The 25,348-nt window shown below is 41.5% G+C and overlaps 1 protein-coding gene across 1 annotated transcript in view; it reads right to left on the bottom strand.

Moving 5' to 3' along the window:
- The window catches only part of dlgap3 (discs, large (Drosophila) homolog-associated protein 3), a 141,000-nt gene that overhangs the window by 6,533 nt on the left and 109,119 nt on the right, over positions 1-25,348 (bottom strand). The window contains exons 3-6 of the mRNA XM_026347788.1: positions 7,013-8,202; positions 3,097-3,305; positions 669-771; positions 354-570 (exon numbers count right to left, since the gene is read on the bottom strand). Of these exons, the coding sequence (XP_026203573.1) occupies positions 354-570; positions 669-771; positions 3,097-3,305; positions 7,013-8,128 (1,645 nt within the window). The 5' untranslated portion in view covers positions 8,129-8,202. The remainder of the gene's footprint in view (positions 1-353; positions 571-668; positions 772-3,096; positions 3,306-7,012; positions 8,203-25,348) is intronic.

The following is a 25,348-nucleotide window of genomic DNA, read 5'->3' as shown; positions in this document are numbered from 1 at the left end:
TAGAGAGAAAAGAGCAAGATGACAAAGAGCAAAGAGTGTGCACATGCCGTATGCACATGCCCATGCATATGGCGTACACACATAGTGGTGCAGAGGAGGAGAAGGCTGGGTTGAAATGCAAAGATCACAGCCATCCAAAGAAAAAAAAGGTTAAAAATTAAATATGGATGCACATATTGCACGCAGCTGTGCAAAGCGTAAATTGAGGGCAAAGGCTTGTGGATGTGTGTTTGTCTACGTGTCAACTTAATTTGACACAAATTGTCATAAAATTCCCTCTCTCTCTCTTCCACTTGGTTAAAACCGCATAAAAGACGAACACATCTCCTAGGCCATCACACACACACACTCACCGGCCCCGCCCTTGACGCTTCCCTGGGGGCCAGACATGGAGAAGACAGAGAGGCAGTCGTCGTCCTGGGAGCAGCCAGCTTGTATGGCGCGGACGTAGCTGTGACTGCGGGTGCGGAACACACCTGGAAGATCCAGGGCCTCGACGGCTTGAGACTCCACCTCCCCGAACATGGTCTCACACACTGCCTCAAACTGACGATTCAGCGACTCTCCCAGCTAAAGGCGGGAGACAGTAACCCTATGGTTATTGCTAAAATAGATTCCACATTTTCCCAGAAACGCATACCAATACAGAGTTCTATATTATTTGTTACCTGTGAGCTGGTCAGAGAGCGAGTGTAACTGCGAGAGCGGGTATGAGTTTTGGGTGTAGTTCTGCTGTTGGGGTAGGAATCCGTACACTGCTTACACGAGTACCTGGATTAAAAACAAACATAATCGCCATTCATTTAACAACAGTGGTGCATGCTGAAAGTGATTTTACACCTCATTGGTGTAATATTCTGACTTGTACAACAGACGGTTGCAAACCCTTATCTCAAGAAACGGATTTGAACAATGAATGACTCTGATATAGTCTATGGTAATGTCACAAATATAGTACCGTGCAGTTGTTTAATGTGTTTGGAGACGAAAGAAGTGACTTAGACCATGTATGGACATGTGCAATGAGGGTTTAATCACTTTTGCACTTTCCTACTGAGTGAATTTACAGCTAAACAGCAGGTTGCTGTCACTGTGTTTGTTCTCTGCTAATGTGAAAGATTGTAAGTGTTAAAGCTCTAGTTAAAAGGGCAGATATTACATTCTGCATTCCACGACCAAAAAGTGAGTAGTAGCTCAACTTTTACTTGTACCTGCTTGAGCATTTTGTGTGTGTGTGTGTGTGTGTGTGTGTTATTGCACTATGGGTATTGAGCAATGTAATGTAACTACTGTTACACACACAACCACAACCATGTAAGGTGTGTGAGAGATTTCTTGGATATATTTCACTTCATGGTTTAAAGGACAATAGGATAATTAATAGGCTACATTTATCACAATTGAGGATCAAAAAGGTTTATTATAGTTTGCGGTTAAAAATATATAAATGACAATTAGTTATTGTTGTAAAAAGGGGTAAAATATTGCATACATTGAGATACTGTTTAGTTAAAACACAAAAAAATTGTTATCATGTCTGGTAGTAATGTGAGAATTTGAATATGACATTCATATGGCCACAGATAATCATATTTTTATAGGAGTTTTTTTATTGTAATACAGACTTGTTTTTGAGATCTTCTGAAAAGACCTGGAGTTTGGATTACATCACAGAGAAGTCGAGCGTTCGTAGGACCTGAACACCTGTTTCCACTGAGGAGGAACCAATCATTCCTTCATCTCTGTTGTGATGGTATACCAGTGTGGTAGGACAGTTCAACCCCCATGTTGTGATTTTAACCTGTTGTATTATGATGAACTCAGATAAGAACCAAACCCAGACTTATATCAAATGAATGACTAAGAGCACAGCAAAGAAATTCAAAGACTTAAGAAAAAAATAAACACTTGAACATGTTCTCACTGTTGGGTCGGGCTGCACCTAACAATTATAATTTTTTAGGTTAATCTTTTCGTTATTAGTCAATGAATCTATCTATTGATAAACAATTACCAATAAATACTAACAATAACTTCTGTCAATTTTTTTCACGTATGAAATGTATGAATACAGTAACCATTTCGAGGTTAACTTTCACCTCATGACACTATTCATTGCAAATACTCTCCCTGAATGCACCAAACATGCAGTGAGTTCAAAATACTCAATGCACAAAGCAGTGTAACGACCTAACTACTAATATAGAAGGCTGTGTTGCCTGTTTGATCTATTTAATCTGCGTCTCTGTGTCTGTGCGTGTCTGTGTGCTCTGCAGCGTATGAGAGAGGGAGCTGCCCCTGTCTATCGCACTCAGGCTCAGAGAGAGATCTCCTGCATTAGGAATAGAGAAAATGCGTTACAGGTGAAATGTCTTAACTAGGAACAGAATTGGTGAGATCAAATATGTAAGACAACGTTTATGCAGCACTAATGACAAGAGCTCATTAACAATATGTTTATTAAAAATTTAGTAATTTAGCCCCGTTTTGTGCCAATCCCTTGTACTCATTCACCTAAGTAGAAATACCAGTACCACCGAGTACACTGTTTTAAGTAAACAGCTTGCGATCAAAGTGTCCCTGAAAGTAACTGTACTCATTTTTACTTTCTGTGTTCTGTCTTCACTTTTGAGGCTCACAGGGGTCCTAAAGATTTTTTTTTTTTTTTGCCTGTGAGTTTGTTTTGCTGTGGCCGATTCCTATCGGTACATGATGTTCCAGCAGAATCTAGAGTACTGTACAGTCGTATCAGCCATGAAACAGCAAGTGTGTGAGCTGGTATTTTAGTGCATGTATTCAATGTATGCTTTTTATGTGTTTGCATGGAAAATCTAAATAATATATATATAATAATAGTAATTTATACCAGCTACATAATTGTAATGAAGTATAATAGTTTTAGTATAGTAGTAGTACAATGGAATGTAGCTGCAGAAGTATCACTGTATACTTACAGGAAGAATAATAGTTTAGTCACTGAACCTACTCTTGATAAGTATAATATAGTAGCATATGGTTATGAACATTACTCCGTAGGATATAGTGTGCCCACTGATCTTTAGCACTAATATAAACACTTTATTTGTGACATTTGACCTTTGATCCATGCTGATCGATCGTCTGAAGGCATCCCTCTGGGCGATCAGGGTGGACTTGGGTGAGGCCTTGGGGCTGGTGTCAGAATCTGCACTGTCATCATCACCCATGGCCTTGATGTAGCTGCCGCTGCGCATTCGACGGCAAGGAATCTCCCCTCCGTTGTCACCTCCACCACCATATCCACCCCCCCAATCTTCTGAAGGGACCTGGGACATATTTAAAATGAAGGTTCACATGGTCACGGGTACATTAAAACATTAAAGTGATGACTAGGATTGTGTTGTGACGTGTATACGTGTACAACCATGTGGAGTATACACATGGCCAAGTTTGTTTAGTAAGATTCTCCATGAATGGGCAAAACACAGTTAAAATGAGTCCAAAGTAAGTATGCATTCTTCTTTTACACCAACTGTTAAGGGAAAAGCAATTAATCACAATGTGAATTAATCCATTTTGAGATATTGAAGATGTTTTCACTGCGCTGTTGGCAGCTTCTTACCAATATCTGTTATTCAAGTCAAAAATAATCAAAACAGAAATATATTTCATCACTGAAAAATATTTCACACCTCCAACAGAAGGGCCGTGGTGATGATTCACACATACAGTCATGGCACACATGCACCCGGTCTGGGACTGCAAAGCAAACACACGAGCACATGACAGCTCAAGCATGCTCGTGCACGCGACGAGAGCTCACTCGCGCACACAAATGCACATATGCGCATACGTGGGAGATGATGTTAGAGAAAGAGAGATAGGGACAAAGGGACTTACAGAAAGAGAGAAACTCTGACAGCTGGAGAAACACTGACACAGAGAAGGAAAAACAGTGTAAGCCAAAAAGCCTATAGAGAGCAAATAAACAAATACACAGACAGACGGACAGATAAAATGTAGGCAGACAGACAGAGAAGGTGGTTCCGCGGAGAGAAAGATCCATGTACAGAGCGGCAGAACAAGAAACAGCGAAGCTGAATAAAAGACTTAAGCGGGCAGAGAGCAGGAAGATAGATTAGCAGATGAATGGAAGTCAGATGAGAAAATAAAACACACGCACACACACATTCGAAGTATGGAAACACACAGGAACACAGTCACGACAAGTAAATAAGGACGAAAATAAGGACGAGGACAATACATAAGGAGAAATTAACTGAGCCTGAATGCTTTCATTACTCAGCAATATCTAAAGATGACATATAGTCATATAGCACATAAAAATGTGAAATATTTTCTGGCTTGTTCATATGAGACAAAATATTTGCCGTTTTTATTTTTATATTGTATGAGTCACATTTAGAGTTGATTAAACTGCTTGACTTGTCTCACCTGAAATACTGTGGGGATACAGATACAGCTAGTTCCTGGGATAATTAGATCTTTAATTATCAACCATTATCAATCATTCATAAATAGACGGTCCACTATTTTCACCAAATAGTCTCTAACTTTGTCTACAGTTTGGTTTTTGGAACTGTAGTTATGTATGCTAAAGAAAAGAAATTTAAATAAAAGTTTCAGTTTTTACTAGGAAGTAGAGGACGAATGGTCACGCTGGATAACACGGACGCATAATATGGATAAACATAAGATTAAAGTACTCAACGAGAGACTGCGCTAAGTTAGAAAAGCTAGTGAAACAGAGCGCCCACTGTGTCTGATATGTGTGTGTGTGTGTGCGTGTGTGTACCATCTGATCCCACTTCTTTTCCAGTATGATGAAAGCTTTACACCATCAAAAAGGAAGCAAAGGCAGCTGCTTGTGCTAAAAGACCCGTAGATCATTCAGTTCTTGCAAATTGCGGTTGAAATATGCTGTTTGACTGACACACACACACACACGTGACCAAATAAAAACACCTCCACACACTGTCAAGGCCCCAGGGTTTGGCATCCCGCTGAGTGTGTGTTTTTAAGGTCACCACTTAAAAGATGATTCAGCCTAATCTCCCGATCCCCCTGGCCTTCCACTATCGCTCTCATTTTCTCATCCTGCTCTTTCACTCCTCCTCTCGCTTTGCCCCTTGGCTACCATCACCTCCTTTATCTCCTTTTCCATCCCTGTGCTTGCTTTGCTATCTCTGTATTCCGCTACCTTGCTCTTTTCCTCCCTCTATCTTTGTCTCTCTCTCTCACCCTCGCTGTTCCTGCCTTCATTTCACTTTCGCTCCACATTCTCATTTTTATCATTTCTTATCTAATAGCCACAGGCCGCGTGGCTCGGGGAATGGAGAGTGCCGGGTTCTGATGCTGCACACTGTGACTGGCATTGACATCAAGGGGAGAAAACCTTGCTGAACAGCATCACAGAAATTCTGCACCGAGTTAAGCTGAGTAATAACGATTAAAAAAATAAAAAGTCTGTCAAAAACAGTTTGTGTGTTTTGCCAGGAAAAGACATCTTAAATACAATATTGAATATTTTTTTTTTAAGACAGTCAGACTTAAAAGTGAAAGAGTTGAGCCTCCAATAACTTTTTATATTGATTTCTTTCTTTTTTTGTGTGTGACAGTTTTTATTTGCTGTCAGCTGCCTTCATGCCATCAATAAAAGACACTATGAGGACAGTCAGTGTAAAAATGATGGGCACAAAAACCAAAACAATGTGCAAAACACCATAAAGCTCCATAGAGAAGCTGCAGGTCAAAGTTCTCTGGGTTAATCACCACATGTGGCTTTTATATAGGTGTAGTGATATAATCTGTTAATATAAGTTTATTGACAATAGCAGCTTTAAAGTTAGTTGTTAAATATATCGCACAAAGTCTATACACACCTCATTTTGCCCTTTGTATGGCAGCAGACATTTTAAAATTTGCTTCCAGACTAAGCTGTTACTCAACTATGACATCCGTGCTGCCGTTTGTCCTGAGGCCTAGTTGTTATTCCAAATAGTTCTATACCCGCAGCTCCGGGAAGCTGTCTTCTCCGAAGCCACGGATCAATCTGTCTGACTTCAGCACTATCTGACTATTTGGCAGTCTAAGTGCAGCACAATATGCACTTCGTACACAGTTTCCCCAACCCTGTAACGCAACTGCGGGTGACTCCGGGAGACTGCGCTGGGGAAGTTAAACTCATGGCCTGAGGTGTTACCGTGATGGCAGAGGCGAGCAGTGTTGCGGTTTCTCCTCTGAGAACAGCACTAACACACATCGCTGTGTCTCTTCTATCACCAGACCTCAGCTGTGTCTAAAGGATGGGAGTTGGAAAAACACCAGGGACTCCTGTGGCTACCTGCTGTTTCCGTAGAAACACAGCCTGCATGGCAGCTCTACTTCAGCACAGCTGGAGGTGTTTGTGTGAGTGTATCTGCGTGTGCGTTTTCTCGGCTGCCTTTGCAGGCACACTGCAACAGCCGTTAGCTTTTCGTTTTAGGGGTTTTAGGGGTTCATGCCTAACAATGAGATAAGGGGCAAAGGGAAAATTGTGTATGCTGGATTCAGAGAAATAAGGTGGTGGCTGGAACTTGGAAAACAAGCTCGACGTTAAATAATCTCTGCGTGGGCGAGAATCATTGTTTTCTGACTCATAGCAAGGCGGAATATGGTGTCTCTCAGCTGGATGTTTAACCCTTTAAATCTTGGACTGTTGTTGCTCTGGTTTAATGTTTTGTGTCATTTCTTTTACATGTTTTATGAAAAAAGATTAATGTTATTCAAAAGTGTTGCAGTTTGGTGGGTGTGAATTGGTTTTAACACATACTAATACTTTGAAGAGAAGTGTGTCTTCTTCTAATGCACACTCTCCTTATATTAGGGAACTGTGCAGGGAAAATTGAAGCTATTGTGGCTTACTCAAAGAAATATTACTTCTTTTCACTCCAGGTTTGAGCAGAACACTCCATATTCTCTCTGTGCACATAAACGCACACGCACATTGGTTGACATGCAGGCATACACACACCTGCAGATAATGAAAGGTCCTCTCCTTCAGCTTGCTCTCCATGGGCACCAGAGCTTTGTCATAGCCTCCTCCTCTGGTGGAAGGGTACACCTCCCTGGCCTGACTCACTGTCATGGCTGACCAGGTGCTCCTCTTCAGGGAGTGGCCGTGGTGCCCATGGTGTCCCCCTCCTTCACTCCCAGTCAAGGCCATGGTGTTACAGGCCATGCACTCCCCAGGCCCTGGCCCACCGCCACGTTCCTTGGGCTTCTTCATTGTGAGCTCCTGGATGGCAGCATCCAGGCTCTCGTGTCCGCTGGGATACGCCCGCCTGGCCCCGCTCACCAGGAAGCTGCTGTCGCTATCCAGGTTGTCATCAGAACTCCACCAGCCTGCTGTCCTGCTGCGATGGCGCCTGCCCGACTCATGTCGTGAGTCTCCACTTTTGCTACGCTCTCGAGACTTGCTCCTCCTGGTGGAGCGAGACTGGTGGCCTGAGTAGTGGCCTCCACCATCCTCCCCTCCACTCCTGTGACCTCCTCCTCCTCCTCCTCCTCCTCCCCCTCCTCTCTCACCACGGTAGTCCGCGCCTCCTCTTGTGCCGTTGAATTCACGTTTGGATGGTGCCTCCAGGGAATGGGACTTAGCAAAGAGGCGCTGTACAGAGTTGACTAGGTGACGGATGCGGGAGGGGCTTTCACTGCGTTGCTCAGCACCCCCGCTAGCAGTGCGCTGGTACTGCAGCGTGTGGAAGCCATCAGGATGAAAGGGCACCTGCTTCTCAAACTGGTCCATTAGGTTAGGGGGAACTCGGTGCATCTTCCCCCCATGGCTTGAGGACAGACACTCCTCGCAAGAGTCAAATGATTGGAGAGCTGGGTGCTGGCTGGGGTGGGAACGAGGGAATGTGCCCCCTCCAGAGTGGCTATGTGAGTGGGAATGGGAATGGGAATGGTGCCTCTCCAGCGCCAGAGCCTCAGCTGGACCTCCTGGAGGGTAATAGTGGCCGTCGCTGTGACCCTGATAGTAGTCTCTGCCTGGGCCATCACAGTCCTCAGGAGTGCAATGGCAGGGGCCTCCTCCACCACCACTGGAGGAATGCTGGGACATGCTACGGCTGACATGATACCCTTTCATAGGCGCCGGGGCGTGGTGGGCCGTCCGGGCCGAAAGGGGGCGCTGTGGGCGTGACAGGGCTGCACCGGTTTCACCTGGAAGCACAAAAGGAGTCAACATTCAGGCCTTGCATCTTAGGAGACAGTCAACAGTGTATTTAGTGTATTTAATTCAAATATTTATCAAATAATTGAATCTGGTGTTCAGTCTTGCAATCAGGAACATTTTACTGTCTCATTAGACAGAATAACCATGAGACGATGACGAAGTGTTGCGGATTACTACCTGTCACTCAACTGTTATCTCAGTAGCTATGGAGATTTCAAGCTTTCTAAACGGGCCAAATATCGTTCACATTAGATGAAAATGGATTTGTATTAACATGTTAAAATGGTGTAATATGAACGGACATGATTCAGCGTGCGTACAGGTGTGTATTTGATATTGTACTGTATATTTCTGTGTGAGACACAAAGGTGGGAGGTGCAGTGAAGTGTGAATTGAGTAAATCACAAAAAAAAAAAAAGAAAAAAAGAAATAGACTTCACAGGTTGATTCAGATTGTTTTCTCTCATCTATCAAGCGGTGCGGTTAACTGAAAGTGAAAATGTTTTTTTTCTGGTGAACATTTTTTATTAATGTTGCAAATCTCTTTTTTGCCTCACTGAAAATAAACAATGCAATAGCGGGCATTCGTCCTGCATGCTGTAATAAGCAGCCACAGTCAGCGTTCTACAAGTCAGTCACCTCAAATGCCATTGGGCTGATAAATCGAACTATTAGCTTCTTCCTTTTTCACAGTGTTCTATTTAGCATGCTCACTTCTGTCAGAGTATATTCATCAGCCCAGCAGCTCTTGTCTGTCTCTTTTTCCTTCATCCATGCCCACAGGGATTCTCTGAGCATTCACATGATTTACAGCTGTGGGAAAAAAAAAAAAAATGTGTTTATCGATCACCTGCATGCTAAAGCAGAGAAGATAGAGGGCAGAGGCAAAAACATCTAAGGATATTCACAAATGTCCGGGCTATCTATTACGGAGCCATTTCGCTGTTTGAGTGGCAGCTGAACAATAACACCTTTCACAATATCATCATTCACAATATCCAGGTGACGAGGGAGGCAGAAACCAACCTAGCAGAAACCTGCAGGGAGGGATAAAAGTGCAGAGGAGTATGGGATTCACTACAGAACAAACCCAGGAAATGAAATCAATACACCTGCAGCAAGAATGTGGCACTATGTAAATGTTATCACCCACACGCTATAGATACTCTAAGTTAAAGTGAACAGTATGCAAACAGGATAAAGCCTATCTTTGTATTGCCTTTCTCTTCAGGATAACAACAGAGATTACATTCCAAATGTGGTAATCATGTATTTTATTGGACTGGCATTAATTGCTGCTGCTGTAATCACATTCTGTATTACCCACGTTCTCAGCTAACTACATCATGAATCACAGGCACACAGCCTGTTTATAACGCACAAGAGCATTTCCCGTCATTTCTAGATTTGATTAAATTGAGATGAAATTACTTGATGAAAGCCAGAATGGAGGCGCTCGGCTGGATGGGATTCACTGAGCTCCTGCGAGTGTATTTGCGCTTGTGTTTGCCGGCTTTCACACAGAGATGAGAGATAGGGGACAGATGCTGGGATAATCATTAAATAGAGCGTGGCCTGTTTGCCTTGATTGGCTGAATGAGAGCCGCCACCCAGGAAGCTCACCCACATCCAGCCGTGTCATTGGTGTAGCCGTGACGACGGGCTTCTCCAAGTCAGCATCCCACCGTGGACAGATTTCAGACAGCCGTGGCACCTGGATGGACTTGCCTGCCTCTCACTAATTGGGTTTGTTTGTGTTCACTTCACTGCAAAAAAAATTTCCATCACGCTAAATAATGTGTTTCATGAAAGATTCTCGCTTTTCACACAAGTAATAGTAATAGTTAACTAGTTAGTGCTAACTTGTAAGCGATAAAATCACATATAGGAATCGAGAGCAACAATGAATATACATAAACAGCTAGCAATATTGTGAAATATCAGGAAACAAAGCAAAGCTCTACACTCTATACTGATTTCTTAGCAAAAATAAAATGTCAATTTTAAAATTTTGAGAATAATTTAACCCATGTGCAGATTTGTCTTGTAAAAAGTCTGAACACCATATCAGTGCTTGTTTCCGACAGATATTTTTTTTGCAGTGTGTTGTACTTGTGTTGTACTACCCTGTTTTTGGAATAGGCACAAAGTGAGCAGTGCCGCTCTGCCTGGAGGAGTAAATTAAACCATGTTCTGTTTATTATGAAGTCTTTGGCTTTGGAGCAGGCTGCCTGCTAGGAGCTGTCAATCTTAGTGACATGAACACACACGCGCACGTGCGCGAGCTCGAATGTGTGGTTGCTGGATGTGCAAAGACACCCCGAACGCCCAGACGGCTGAAAAAAGATGGAGGTAGAAAAGGCGCAGCTGAACGATGGCTCTGCCATCTTTATTTTCTTATTTCTATCCATCCCTCCACATGTCTCCGTCTCTCCGTCTCTCCTCCTGACCTACTTCTATCCGTCCTCCAGTCATGTCCCCTCCCTCCCTATGTTCTCCTTTCTTTGTTTTTTTTTTTTTTTTTGGTACCTGTCAGTATGTCTGGCTCTCTGCCTGTCAGCAGTTCTCTGTGTTGAGTTAATTGCAAAGTTTGTTTGAGTTTTTCGTCTGTTGGCCTTTATTATTCTGTCATCAGTCAATGCTCTCTCTTTTTCTTTTTATCCTAGATAATTGAGGAATTACAGTATTATGTATACACATTTTGTACACCAAACAATTCACCGAAACTTTCAGGATGCTTCTTTTGTTCACTGTCAGCTTCCTCCTCAATGACATCCCCTCAATTCAAATTAAAATTGGACTGTGTTTCCACTGTTTGGTTCATCCCACGAACAGAACATTCCCTCCGAGTTGTACTTCACATCTTTTTGTTTCCCTTCTACATTATATCGCCTTTCCATTTTTGGTCGTCACCCCGCACATCCCTCCCTCTCCGCATCCACAGAAATATTCAGTGGCTCTTCAGTGGGGAGTTGGAGCTGTACAACATGCTGTCATTGTTTAACACTCCTTGGCACCAACATGATTGTTACAGAAGCTTCAGTCTGGAGCTGTTTCATGTTAAATATTCATGCGATCATGCCAGCTGCTCTGACCCACTTTGCTAACAGCTGAGTCTGCCCGCTCTCTCCTGTCGCTGCGAGTGTTGGGTCAAAGGGTATTTTACATCAGTGAACATATACCTGAAATACCTAAAATAATAAATGTGGAATATAATAAATGTATTCTAAGTATACGTCAGAAAAGAAAAAAAAAATCTTTTATGTTTAATCTGTACAAAATAAAAGCATAAGCAACATCATTATTACTCAAGTCAAGACATGTAACCACTGGAGACATGGGTAAGGTACTTTGCCCAGCAAATAAAAAAAGTCCCCTAATGTTAAGTTAACGCCATGCAGAAGTACAACTTGTCAGTTTTACATTGAGGTTTGAATACAAAGTTCAGTTTCATATTTACCGTACAGAGACGAGAGTGGGATCCATTCAACTGTCTGCATAAGAGTGACTAAGAACGTGTCAAACTATTCCTACTTTAAATATTTTTATTGCAACCAGGCAGTAATGCAGACAATGGCAGACAGTTATTTGGACAAGGCGGTTTTGGCTTCTATTGAAATGTGCGGAAAGGACGAGCAGCAGTGGGTATTGTGTGCCTCAATGCTGGATTTGTTTGACTGCAGATACAATGAACCAAGCTACATCGTGGTCTGGGGCAGATATGTCGACTCATTTGAGAATACAAGAAGGTGAACTGCACAGAGCACTTATAGAATTGTAGTCAAACAATGGGAACATTTTGATTAGCCTGGTATCTGTCCATATGTGCCGGTACAGTAGACTTCAAAGATGTTATTAACCAGTAGTCCTCAGCACCTCCATCATAGACAGACAATGGTGCAATGTATAAATCTAGGAATGGGAAATAATAGGAGCTGGCTGAGCTGTCTGTTGGCGTGCACTCGCTTCCTCGCCAGCCAGAGAGACATGCATGCTGGGAAACTGGCAGAAGGACAAATTTGCTCTTCTCAGCTTTTAGCTATGAATGATCTATTTTCATTTTTTCCCACTGTCTTTCCCTCATATGTGCACACATACACACACTCCTCTGACAGCTGGGTGATGGCTGTAGCTAACCCATCGTGATCCAAAGAGAATCAAGGATGATGGGAAAGATGGGGCAATTCAAGGGTGACTCATGAAAGAAGACCTGTAAAATATGAGCAGAGCAGAGAGCAGCTCTATCCATGGAGAGAGGGAAAGAAATAAAAAGCAAGGCGCCTGCCGGCCTGGTGTATGCTTTCACATCTATTTTGGATGAAGATGTAATTGCAGACAATCAGTACAGAACGGACAGACTGCGCTTGGATGCACACTTTACAAATAAAAACAGGGCACAAAGGAGGCGACTGACACCGGATTGTATCGTGAGATGCCTATGAGGAGCAGAGAAGAGCCACAAAGTAGGAACAAGAGGAAACCCAAGAGTGAGGGCCAGAGAGTGTATGAGTGAGCGAGACGATGATGGCCACAGCACAGGGGAAATATGCTCCTATCATAAGGGCAAAATTGAAGAGTGTCTGGGGGGCAACTCCACTATCTTGCTCTCCCAGTCTCCTCCTCCTCTTGCCCTGTTTTCCCATTTCTTATCCTTCCCATGTTCTCTTGCACAGCCAGCTTTTGTCCTCCTACACCAATCTCCCATACTGTCGCTCCTTTTCTTACAATGCGTGTTAGCAGAAACAGCTGTCCAGCAGGCTTTTAATGTGCAGGGGTTCAGCCCTTTAGTTTTGCAGGAAGTTCAGCGAATGGAGCATCGGTACTATATACTGCTTTGATTCTCAGAGAATAGTCATTATATACCAGCACAAGAGGTCACTGGAAGCTATGGTCTATATAGTGTACATTGGAGAGGTTAACCATGCATCACATAGTATGTGTATAATGAAATGAAATAGATCACATCAAAGCTCATGCTCTTTTTACTCCACCGTTAATCAATTTGATTCAGTGCGCATGATGAAGAAACACATTTAACATAAGGCTGTATGTTTACGCCATGCAAAACAGCCTGAGAGGCTTTCTGACTGTGACTTAATGAGAAGGAAAATATCAACACCACTTAACAGAGCGCTGCTTGCTTGCTTGCTTGCTGCATTTTCGTTCTCTTCCCTGCATAATGTGGGAGGACGTTGCTGGAGACATTAGATTGGACTAAACTGAGATCAAAGGCAATGAGAGAATAGGGGTTACGGCTTTATTCAGGGAGTCGGCCATTAGACAGCAGGCCTTAACCTTCTGGAGGAGAGGACTCATACTTTGACGCACATGGTATAGCCATCATAAGCTTACTTCACTTATTTGAACAAAGCTAAGTGTCCCTCTGTGTCTTTCTCCTTCCTTCATCATCCTTCTTCCTCTTCTTTTCTGGCACTCCCTTAGCCCCTCAATTCTCCTCACACCTCTCTTTCTTTCCAGCTCTCTCGGCGCGTCACCTCTCCCTCTCCCTCACCCTGTCTCTCTAGTCGCTCGCGTTGTGTTGTATTACAAACTCTCCTGACAGAAAATCAAAGGGTAGATGCAGAAAGTACAGCTCGGGGAAGAATCGAGACATGCACACACATACAAGAACACACTGAGAACAGCAGCTAGATGCGTTTTCCCACTGTCATAAAGTTTGCCAGCCTTCAAGTGCCACCACAATCTGAATTTGTTTTTTAAACCCTTCTTTTTTTAGCCAGTATAAACCGACTTATACAATAATCTGTGTCTTAATTATGGTCTCGAGTCCCACCTTTCAAAGAAGGACATAAAATGAACAGCATATTATATGTTATCAATATGACAAGCACTTTAAATTAACGCAAGTTACATTTTGAAACAAACCAAAGAGCTGCAAACTAACACAAGATTATAATGTAGCAATAGCCTATTTTAATCAGACATACATTACTCTATGTGCAGTCCTAAAACTAAAATCTACACATATCTAAATACTAAAATAACAGATTAAGTGGCGTGCTCCACCAGCTAACCCACTTTGAAACCCACGTTAAAAATATTAAAATGGCATAACACACTGTGGCTTTTATTGTGACACAATGCAACAATTTTTTAAATTTTATTTGTTCAGATGGTCATTTTACATTTTTCCAAGTGATTAACAGAACAAAAAAAGATCAGCCACAGTGAACTAAAGTTCTCATGTTCTGTGTGTGGGTAGAACTTGCCTGGAAAGAAATTCCACTACATAAGCAGCAGTAGCCACTTTCAAGAGACAAAGCAAAAGAAAGTGAACCCTGTGTGTAGTTTATTTTGCCAGCTTCTCTTTCCAAGGTCAAGAATGATTTCTTATTCTTATCCACGCCAACATTCTTGGACACTGGCGAAATGACAGATCTGCTGTTCTCAGTTTCTCTCCATGAATGATGCGTGTTTTCATTTTTGACATTTTCACACACACAAACTCTCTCTCTCTCTCTCTCTCCTCACACACAGTTATATTCCTGAGATGTGAAAATCTCTTTGCCTCTGATTTACCAACATGGACAAGACGTCCTAGCAGTGCTCAGGAAAATGGAAATGTCTGCATCTACAATTCAAAATCAACTGGGCAAAAATCCATCTGATGAGAATTGTGCGATATGATCATTTAAATAAGTGGACAAGAACACAATGCTGAGGGAAGCTGCGTAGCCAGCATTCATAAGACAGGAAATCACAGGGAAAGGAAATAAATTGCAGCAAAGATCAGAAAACTGATCAAAAAAAAATAAAAAATGAGAGTGAGAAAAAGAGATAACTCACAAATGAACCCTCATCCAGTGTGATGAATAGCTGAACTCACAACTTTCCAGATTCCCTCCACACGGACTCCTTCCTAATGCTGCACATATATGGATAAAGGCTGTAGTTGTATCCACAGATGCAAATCACAGACTGACAGACAGACAGACAGAAAGGACACACACACACACACACACACACACACACACACACACACACACACACACACACACACACACACACACACACACACACACACACATCTAACCAGCTGACTCTAGTGTTGCTAGGTTACTTTGTGAACTAGGTTACTACATGCAGGAAATATTTGCATAAATCTCACATGGGTGCTAATACACCACGAGAGAGCTGTATGTGTGTGTGTGTGTGTGTGTGTGTGTGTGTGTGTGTGTGTGTGTGTGTGTGTGTGTGTTAGAGAGAGAGAGTAGAGTTGTCTAGCGATATCAATAATGGTGATCAGCCTCAGCTCGACTTCACAGCATCCTACACTGTCGGCAGCGAGATTAAGACCTATTCATGTGTCTTTAGTGGAAAATGTTTGAAATACAAATGGGAGAATGTTTGAAATTCAAATAAAGCATACATTTAAAATGCATATGTGGATTTGCAAGGTGCACGTGCATGTGCTTAGGCTGGTGCTTTGCTTAAAGATATTAAGCATTGTGCACCCACTCCTTTCTTTTTCTTCCCTTCACTTAACTTTCCCCATATTTCCTGCTTTATATTATCCCTTTCTCTGCAGCTCCTCGACAGAGCAAACTAATGTATAATACTGTGTCATGATTCTGGCTCCGTTTCCTGTCCCGTGCTTTTCATTTTGGTCTCCTTCCTGTTCCCTGCTGTGTTTCTTGCGTCCAGCTTCACTCATTACCTCGATTGGTTTCATCTGTGTCTACTTGTCCCCTCTACCTGTTCACCTTCTTCTCTGTCCTCTGCCAGATTGTTAGTCATCAAACAACTCTCCAGCCATTCTGTCCTGCCTCTTGTCTTAAACTGCTAGTTTATAGCCTCCTGTGTTTGGGACCTGTGCCTTTCTTGTTGATTTTCTGGATATCCTAGGACAACCTTGTTAACCTGGCTTCTGGACATGGACTGGACTGCTTGGACTGGACTGGACTGCTTGGACCTGCCTCTGGATCACAGACATTTACATTATCCCCCGTGAGTTTTGCACCTGCTCAAATAGCAGTGTTTTTACATTGTCACTTCTCAGATTTACAGCCTGCCTTTTGTTATTCCCTTTGACTCTAGTTCTTTGACTTTTGTGTTTTGCGTCTTCACTCGTTTTGGAGTTAATTTGCTGTCTTTCTGTTGTTACTTTGTCTTTTTGTATCTTGGCTATGTGGAGTATGCCATATGAGCATCCACCATTTTGTATTCAAAGACTACAACTCTGAGTCCCCTGCTTCACAATTGGGTTCCTGTTTTCACCTCAATCACCCTACTTATTTTACCAGTGACAAACTCCTTTCATTCAATCTCACCTCGTCTGGCATTATAATTGAGTTACCTAAAACCACAACCTTGACATACTAAGTGGAGCTCTAATATCGAACAGACGGAGGAGGGCTAATAACACCTGATCTCATTAGAGTGCAAAATAAATAGTTTAGTAGTTATCTTTCCTAAAGGGGCTGTGTTTACATCATTCAGTTAAAATGCAGGCTCTGTGTCTGCTGTGCTACATGCTGCATGAATCAATAGCTGGATGGATTTTTACACATGCACGCATGCAGGTAGGAAAAACAGCAGCCGACAGATACACTTAAAAAGATGAAAACTGTGTCATGCAGAGAGGTGTACTGTCACTCCTGGCAATAGGGGCACAGCTGTGCAATAGGTGAGAAGAGAGTAGAAATACTGTCTTATGTGATTGTGTGTGTGTGTGTGTGTGTGTGTGTGTGTGTGTTCCACCTTCTCCTGTTGGCTGTGCTTAGTTTAGCCCCATTCAGTATCCATCAAACATATACATAAACGTGCAGGTACACTGAAATGCTGTCCACTCGGTGGCTTAAAACAAGTTATAGAGCTCTATACACTTTCAGCATCTAGCTCTTTTCCCACATTGTGTCAAATAAATGTTTTGTATGTGTACTTGACTAAGTGCCACATGACACCAATGGTGTTGCAGGAAAATAGATTTTCATTGGATGAACATAACAAGCTACAGCCAGCCTGAATAAGTCTCTTTTGGCAGAGTTATATATTTTTTCCTCATATTTTAGGATACAAACAAATATTCAATCTGTCTTCATTATAGAGTTGAAAATAAATTAACTACACTCTAGGAAGTGACATGATATCCTAACCCAAAACAACTGACAATTGCTCATTCTGTGCCGGATGGTTCGTATTATAACCACCAGGAGTGAACTGAAACAAGAAAGGGTCAAAGTAACTGCTTTTCCTTGAGTAAAATATTTTAGTAATTTTAACACATCTGCATGTTGACAATTCTATTAGCACTTCTCCAGCTCATGGTATTAGCTCGACCTGACTTGCTTTTTTTGGTTATATGGATGAGCAACGGTTGTTGAATAATCAAGTCATCAAGAAACTATTTCCTTACTTTTAACAGTGCCAGTAAATAAAGCAGTAAAAAGGTCAGTGTGCAGTATTTATTTTTATTTTTTTATAGTTTCCAGCTAATAGTTACTAACCCGTCCATAGTACCTGGTAGTTTTTTGGTATCACCTTTTTTGATGTTCCAGGTGAGCTGAGGCGATACTAAAAGGTGACATGAAAATACTGCAGTCCCCTGATTGGTCAGAGAGAAGAGTTAGCAAATGTTTCATCTTGCTGCTTCCAGTCTCTTCTGAAACCAAATTTTCTCCTTGCTGTAAACAGCCTCATAGGGAAACCAAAACATCAGTCCTTTGATATCCTCCATGTTTTTTTTTTTTTTTTTTTTCCACGTGTCGGCAGTTCAAATGGCAGTTGACAGCACTTAATACATGTGGTGTTGCTATAACAACCAGCGATGCTGAGAAGGTACTATTAGTGGGAGACGGAGTATTCGTAGGTGAATGACGTGAATAGTAGGTATTATTATTCTAGTGCGTTAGCATACTAATGTTTCCAATTAGCACTATATACACCACCGGTTAAGGGAATGGTATTCATTTTGCATATTTGGTTATGAAATGTAGTCACTGAAATTTGAACCTGATAATTAAAGGTGGATAATTAAAATTCAGGTGAATTATTAGTATTACTTGTATGATTCCCATGAATATATGTTGGGGGGAGAGAATCATGGCAGTCCATCCCACTTTTAATTCGTATGTAGAAGCCTAACCCTTGAGTACAGTGGTGTACCATTAGACTTGCATAGCTATCCAGAGCCATGTCACTAGAGTAGCTAAATATAAATATGACAGCCACAGGTAGGCTTTGCACACTTACACACATTTAATGTAATGTACTGACGGATCTTAGTCCCAATTAGGCAAAAAAAAAAAAAAAGTAAAAAAGTTTAATGACCACTATTCGAACACCTGAAAGTCTTGCAGTCAACTTACAATTGAAGACTAATAAGTTGTTAGTGTGAACTTGTATTATTCTGACTCAGGTGTAAAGAGCAGTCTCTACAGGCGCAATTACATGTCAAGAACGTTTCATAGAACCGAAGGGGAAATGGCAAATAAAAAGAAAACCTTGAAATCCAGCTTATCTCACATCAAGGGGTTGCAGCTGTGTGCCATACTGTATGTAGACTACAGATAACCCTGCTCGCTCAATTCATATTCAGCTCAGAGCACCGCACACTTCTATTAGACTAATATTACCCAAATCAAATTAACTTGGACTAATTTCATTTCCGTAATAGATGCTGTCTAATAGGATATGCGCACAGCGATATAGCATTACAACCGCTGTGACAGTCACAATGCAACACTGCTAAAGCCGTACGATTTGAAAATCAAGCAGTTGAATTTTCTAAATTGGTGTTTTGATTTACAGACGCCTGGAGTGAAAAGTCTGTTTATAAATGGAAAGGTCCCCTCATTCGCTCCAGTTGCCATTCATAGTTAGGAATCAATGAAAACTGCTGGCAGAAAGCAAAGGACAGAGAGATTCTTTTTAAAAAAAAAAAATAGTGACATTCAGGAGTCATTCACTGAGAATGGAGACAAAAGAACAAGTATCTCTAAGGAGGAGAAGTGAAAACGTACTCTTCTATTGTTCCCTGTCTCATTATGAAGTACAAAATCAGGGCAATCTAACCAGGCAAAACAATGCGAGCGAGAGTGAAAATAAGAGGGAAAACAGGAGATAATGAAGACTTCATTAATCAGCGCTGATACGAGCCCTCATTTATCATGCCATTGTTGAAACCAATACAATCTCTACCGCTGAGATGTCCTTAAAACGCCTGATTGTGGAAACTTTTCCACTTGCTGTCACACTCGCACACAGCAGTCTGCAGAGCAACTGCATGATGAACGAAGAGCTCGTTTGCCTGAGCTGGAATCCCAAAAAAAAAAAAAAAAGTCTTCACACCGGCACCCAGACACCAGAGTTATGTACGTTGGATTTCCAATTAATTCAACGGCCTAGAACGTGAGGGTGAATGAATGCATGTGAAGGGGAAGCGGCGGCGTTTCCGCCGCCATTGGCTCGCTGTGCCTTCGGTGTTTATTGCTATGAAAACTGCTGGTTCAATAAAAAGTAACTGAGATTAAAATGATCAGACAATGAAAATGAGTCTGCAGATCTCATAAATTTGTCAAAGAAGATATTAAGGAAAGGTTATTTGGAATGAATAATGCCAGGAAAGCTCACTTTGTTTTTGATGGTAATGCAGTACAGCGTGTGAAATGCACTATATTAACTTCAAAAAGTGTATTTAATAGTAAGATTGCTCCTAGTATGGAATTGCATACAGAAAAAGACATATTTTTTGGTACAAACTAAACGTGATTAAAAAAAAAAGCAACCCAAAAACCACTGAGCGGTAACGCAGTTGTCTCCACCTGCATTTCTTTGACTATTTTTGACACTGTTTGTGCTGGTGGCTTGTATCGTGTCTTGACAGCGACGGTCACATCAACAGGATTGTGTTATTTTTTAGGATGTGTGCCTGCGTCCACCAGAGTAGTTGTGTACGGTGAAGCTTTATTGTTAGGTTTTCTAGTGTAGTGTGTAGTCAAACTCAAACCAACTTACAGTCTAATTATGGCTCAATCTAACCTCCTATGACAAGACATCAGGCTATAGGTCATAGATCACTGTTGAGTTTGACTTGTGCAGCAAGTCTAGCCTAGATGACCCTGAACACATCACAAGGGTCATGTATTCAGACTTGACAAATATTCTCCAAAGCTCCAGAAGACATTATACAATTGTTTTAATTGGCTGAATTGGATTCTCAGTGCACATAAACTTCATGTGTATAATCAGTGAAGGCCATTTATATGTGACTGTGCTGAGAATGTAATTGACTTCCAAGGTCTTGAGTCACAGATTTTAATGCAGCGGATACCTTGTTGAATGAAATAAATGGCTGAGTGAAATGATGACATTTGGCTGTGTGCTCAATTGATAAATGAGGTCTGTTGTGTCTTTACTGTTATTTATGAAGTATATTTTCTTGTGGAGCCAACTTCAGATCCACACATACTCAGGATCGCCGAAGTAGTGGAGTGCAGAGTAAAACGGTAATGAGTGCTAATGAGGAGAGAACTCATAGAAACAGTCACTTGATTACCTTTCTGACTTGGAGTAATGAAAGATAATGTACCAATGATTAGTGTGTTTCTAACAGCAAAATTCCAGAGTGTATCTGCAGTGTATATTCCTCTGTGCTATCAGTCCCCCTTTTAAACCTATTGTCTTTTTATCTCTGTGCAAGCTGTGTTTTGTGCCATGGGACCTTTTTTTTTTTTTTTTTTTCCTTCTTCTTTCAAAGCCATACAGCTTCACAGGCCTGAAAACGTGTGTGTTAGCAAGCTAGTGAGGATGGTCTGTCCATCACCCATCACCGAGTAAAATAGAAAGCAACCATGAGCCCTCAGAGAAATGTTTGTAATCAGAGAGAAACACTGAGAGTTGGGATGAGTCAGAGGGGCACGCTTAGAAAAACTTTCTGAAGAAATTTGGATCTCTGGTGAGTTGGAGGCTGCGTATGACTGACAAGCCATCTGTGGGAAACAGATGAGCTAGACAGCTACAGCTGAAAGAGCCTTCCCAAACAGAGGGAGAAGCTATATTCAGCAAAATCGTGCGGGTTAAATCTGGGGTAAAACCTTAACTCAGATTTATACATTTGTAGAGGAGTTTATACATCTGCTACAGATATCTTTTTGAATCTGTTGTTTACTAAAGCATTGAATAGTAAGAGGTATGTCCAAAATCTCTGGTGGACAAAGGCTTTTTCTGCATAATCAACACAAATAACACAGATCAGACATTGAAATAGGTGAAGTGAATACCATTCATGATCTTGTTACATTGGCACATGTCAATGGGTGCAATATATTGGGCAGCAACCCTGAACAGTCTGTCCTTAATTTGCTGGAATCAGGAAAAATGGGCAAATATAAGGATTGGGGTGACTCTTGACGACAACCAGATTGTGCAGGCTAGACTACTGGTTCAGTGTGTCTACAAAGCATCAGTGATCCTGGTATGCATTAGTCAGTTCCTATCCAAAGTGGTTTATAGAATAACCAGTGGTCAACCGGCAACAGGATCCTGGGTGCTCCAGACTCACCAATGTGTGTGGGTAGTGAAGGAAAGGCCGTGCATCGAAGGCTTGCTGTGTAACGGGCTATGTTGCCATAGAGCGGTGAAAATGTCAGGACATTAAAACCACCTTCCCAGGCAACAGGCTGGATTACTGTGGCTGACCGGTGTATCATCAAAGTGTAATGAAATTTATTTTTGTTTTGTTATATACTCAAAAGTTGGATACCTGCCATTTAGTCGAAGTAGGGCCAAGGAAGAGAGGAGGATTATACAAGTTGAACTGGGAAAGGATACAGCCACATTCACAATTTTATTAGGGAAGACTTCACTCTCCCAGTTATTCTACTTTAGGTCTTTATTTGGACTGAACAAAATACTAACAGGAAGTTTCTAACTTATATTAGCAATCACTGGATAATTCGGTCAATATTTTGTCCCCATATAATTCAAGGAATCCCACTGTTCACTCCCAGAACCACAGCTCAATTTAGTTTTAATATGGTTGTACATGAAATAAGTGTTCCGCTAGTGGCTCATTTGGAGGTCCAAGTCAATAGTCCAACTTTTTAATAGAAGTGATTCTACAAAGCACCGCTTAGTGTACAGAATCATAATTTTTTGGCTCATGCTATGAGATGACATAACTTTACAAGGTGAAGGCAATGTTTTTCCACTTATAATTATTTGAAGGCTACTTGTGTTGCTGCAGACCTTGTTTTTAAGCAATAAACCACTCTGGTTGAACTTCACAGTATTGTGGGAAAAGAGAAGAAGCACTGTTCGCTGTAAAGTGAAGTGTTCCACTAAAATGGCACTTGTGAGGTAATGGTTTTATAAAATCCACCAATCAATTATTTTCTTTTGCTTTACAGATGGAATAGCAATACTTTGTCTTTTTTAGATCAGGTGTGTGGTGTTATTGAGCCTCTGAGACATCACAGCATCACGCTGCTGTTCCCCTCCAAGATGTAATGTAATCGATAATAGTCAAGTACATTTCCAGACATACAGTAGGTCTGATAAACTAACACTACCTGTGTGGCACTAAACAGCGAACAGACATTAAGAAGCTAGTTGGGGATTATAGACAAACATCTATCCAGCTAAATGGCCATAACTCTGAGGTCAGAGGAAAACGAATTGGAGCTAAAGTCAAAGCGTGTAATTTCAATACCATTAGTTTTTTTTTTTTTTGTTTGTTTCATGCTATAGCACCCCTAGTGGCAATGCTGCAGACTGCAGTCAGGATTTTTAAGGTGAAGCATAAAAAAAAAAAAAGAAAAAGAAACGCATCAGTGCATAAAATCAACCAAGAGTAGCAAACACTGAGCACAAGAGACTAGCATATGAGGCAGATTTTAATTAGTTTCTCAACGAATTACAACTGAGAATAGCAACTTTTTTTTTTTTTTTTTTCAATAAAGTATATGTAGAGGATGTCTTCATATTGTGAGAAGCAGGGAATCACTGACTGTATGAAGCTGATGGGGTGGTAGAAAACTAAAACTGTGTGGGGAAAAACGCAGACAAGGTGCAGATGTGTTATGAAAGCTTGGCGTTGAGGTTCACTTTGTTAGTTCTGCCTCTCACAGGAAGCCGATCTCTCTAATCAGAATAAGCAGCTTGTCAGAGCAAACGCCTCATCATTTAGTTAATCACAATCAGACATGAATCCACCACACATTAGCACTACCTAGACATCCCACAAATTCACATCCTTGGTCATAGACATAACACAGCTGCCTTAACACAGTCTGACTGGTCATGAGTGTGCTTCTTTTTCCACCCCGGTGCTTGTGTACTTGTGACTGCAGTGTGACCTCACTAAGTTTCAAGGGTGCCATGAAAGCAGAACAATTTGGGCTCATCACATTGATAGTAACCCATGACGACCTTAAGTTCTCAGCCAGCTGTGACAAAGGTGGGGGGAAGAAAAAAAAAATCTTGACTCACTCGAGATAAAATTGCACAAGCCGAGAAAGAGTGAGAGTGCGAGAGAAGAGGTACGGGTGGGGAGACGACACAATTTAAGGAGCACAGTCAACTGCTCATTCCCCTACTTGACTCCTTGAAGATCAGACGAAAGCTTGGTGTCATTCGCTTGTCTGCTCTTTGATGTATGCTGCGTGAGAGGCGAGGCTCCCGGCCTTTCATGTCGTACTTGGTATTCAAGCTTCGCAACCCTGGTGAGAATTACAGTAAGATAGTCATTTAGTTCAAGCTCATCACGCAGCCGATTTGCTTCTTCAGAGGCATTCGACTATGCTTATGTTAAGGCTTTGCCCATTTCATGCAGAGGACATCAAGCTGTATTTCAAAGCATTTAAAAAAAAAAAAAAAAAAAAAAAAAAAAAAAAAAAGATGGAAAAATACCAAGTATCATTTCATTTCATGGTGTACTTATTCAGCTGCACATGTCCTGAAAACACCATGGCCACCTGTGTTCACAAACAGGAGAATAGTTTATTTGTCCTTTTAAATCACAATGGTTTCTAAATTCTATTTTCTAAAGGTCAGTGCTTTGTTTAGTTCAGTCCCCTACTCATGATCAAGAGCTCCAGACTGTAACACTGATACAGTACGAGATCATTGAGCAGGGTCTGTTTTTTGCCATTGTCTCAATTTGCAAGGAAAACTTATCTATGCCTGATCTTAAGGACACAACATGGTGTATAAGTACATTGGCCCACTATTCAAATTGTGCAGCATTCGCCACATTTGGCATCAAGTCCTCACATACACAGGGAAAAGTCCAGGCTTCAGGATATTTACAAGATGGGTTTGGTAGGCTAGTTGATAAAGCAAAATTATTTCTTATCTTATTACTTCATCGCTGGAATAATTGATGGAATACTAAAATAATCAATAGCTGCAGACCTGATCGGAGTGCAATGCTGCATAAAATCGGTGTGGCTACGCATTTTGTTTGGTAATGTGTTGATGCACACCTGCCAAGTATTCATAGTGCTTTGCCATTTTGACTTAGTGGACAGTGACTTCCAGATGACTCCTCCTGGTTGCCTTTAGTTTATACTAACAATGTTAGAATTAAAGTAAGTTAACTCACTTGCTGAAAAAAGAAGACACCACCACAGTGACAGGCTGCTGGAGAAAGAATTCCAGAGAGCCTGAAAGGCATTTTCTCCAACACTGGGCCAACTCTGGGATTGACAAATTTGGTAGGGTCTTCGTAATCGGAGACACCTGTCTCACGTCTGTCTCATTCTGCTGATCTCACACAACTCTGATCTTTTGGTTCTATTACTTCATCTACTTTGCCTTATAGAACTGTTCAGGCCTGCATTGTCTTCTCAAAAAGACTGCAGGAAGTTTTCACAGGGAAAAATTATTAAGAAGACAAAGGAGTATGGTAGAAAGTGGGCAAAACCAAAATCTGAAATTCAACACTTCAGATTAAAGAAAATTAGTTTCTAATAATAAAAATAAATGATACTTTATTGATCCCCTTGGGGACATTCATTGTTCATGAGTGAAAGGGTTCAGTCTCTTGTCCAGGTGGGACAGGGGGGGAACCGGGAATCAACCCTGGGGTTCAGAGACCACAGCTGGTAACAACTGAATCACATACATCCCTAAGCCTTTAGCCTTTAGCAAAGGATAAAAACTACCTGAGGG

Source organism: Anabas testudineus, chromosome 11, assembly GCF_900324465.2.
Source record: "Anabas testudineus chromosome 11, fAnaTes1.2, whole genome shotgun sequence".
NCBI lineage: Eukaryota > Metazoa > Chordata > Actinopteri > Anabantiformes > Anabantidae > Anabas > Anabas testudineus.
The sequence above is the reverse complement of the archived record's forward strand: the minus strand, read 5'-3'. Positions and strand labels throughout refer to the sequence as shown.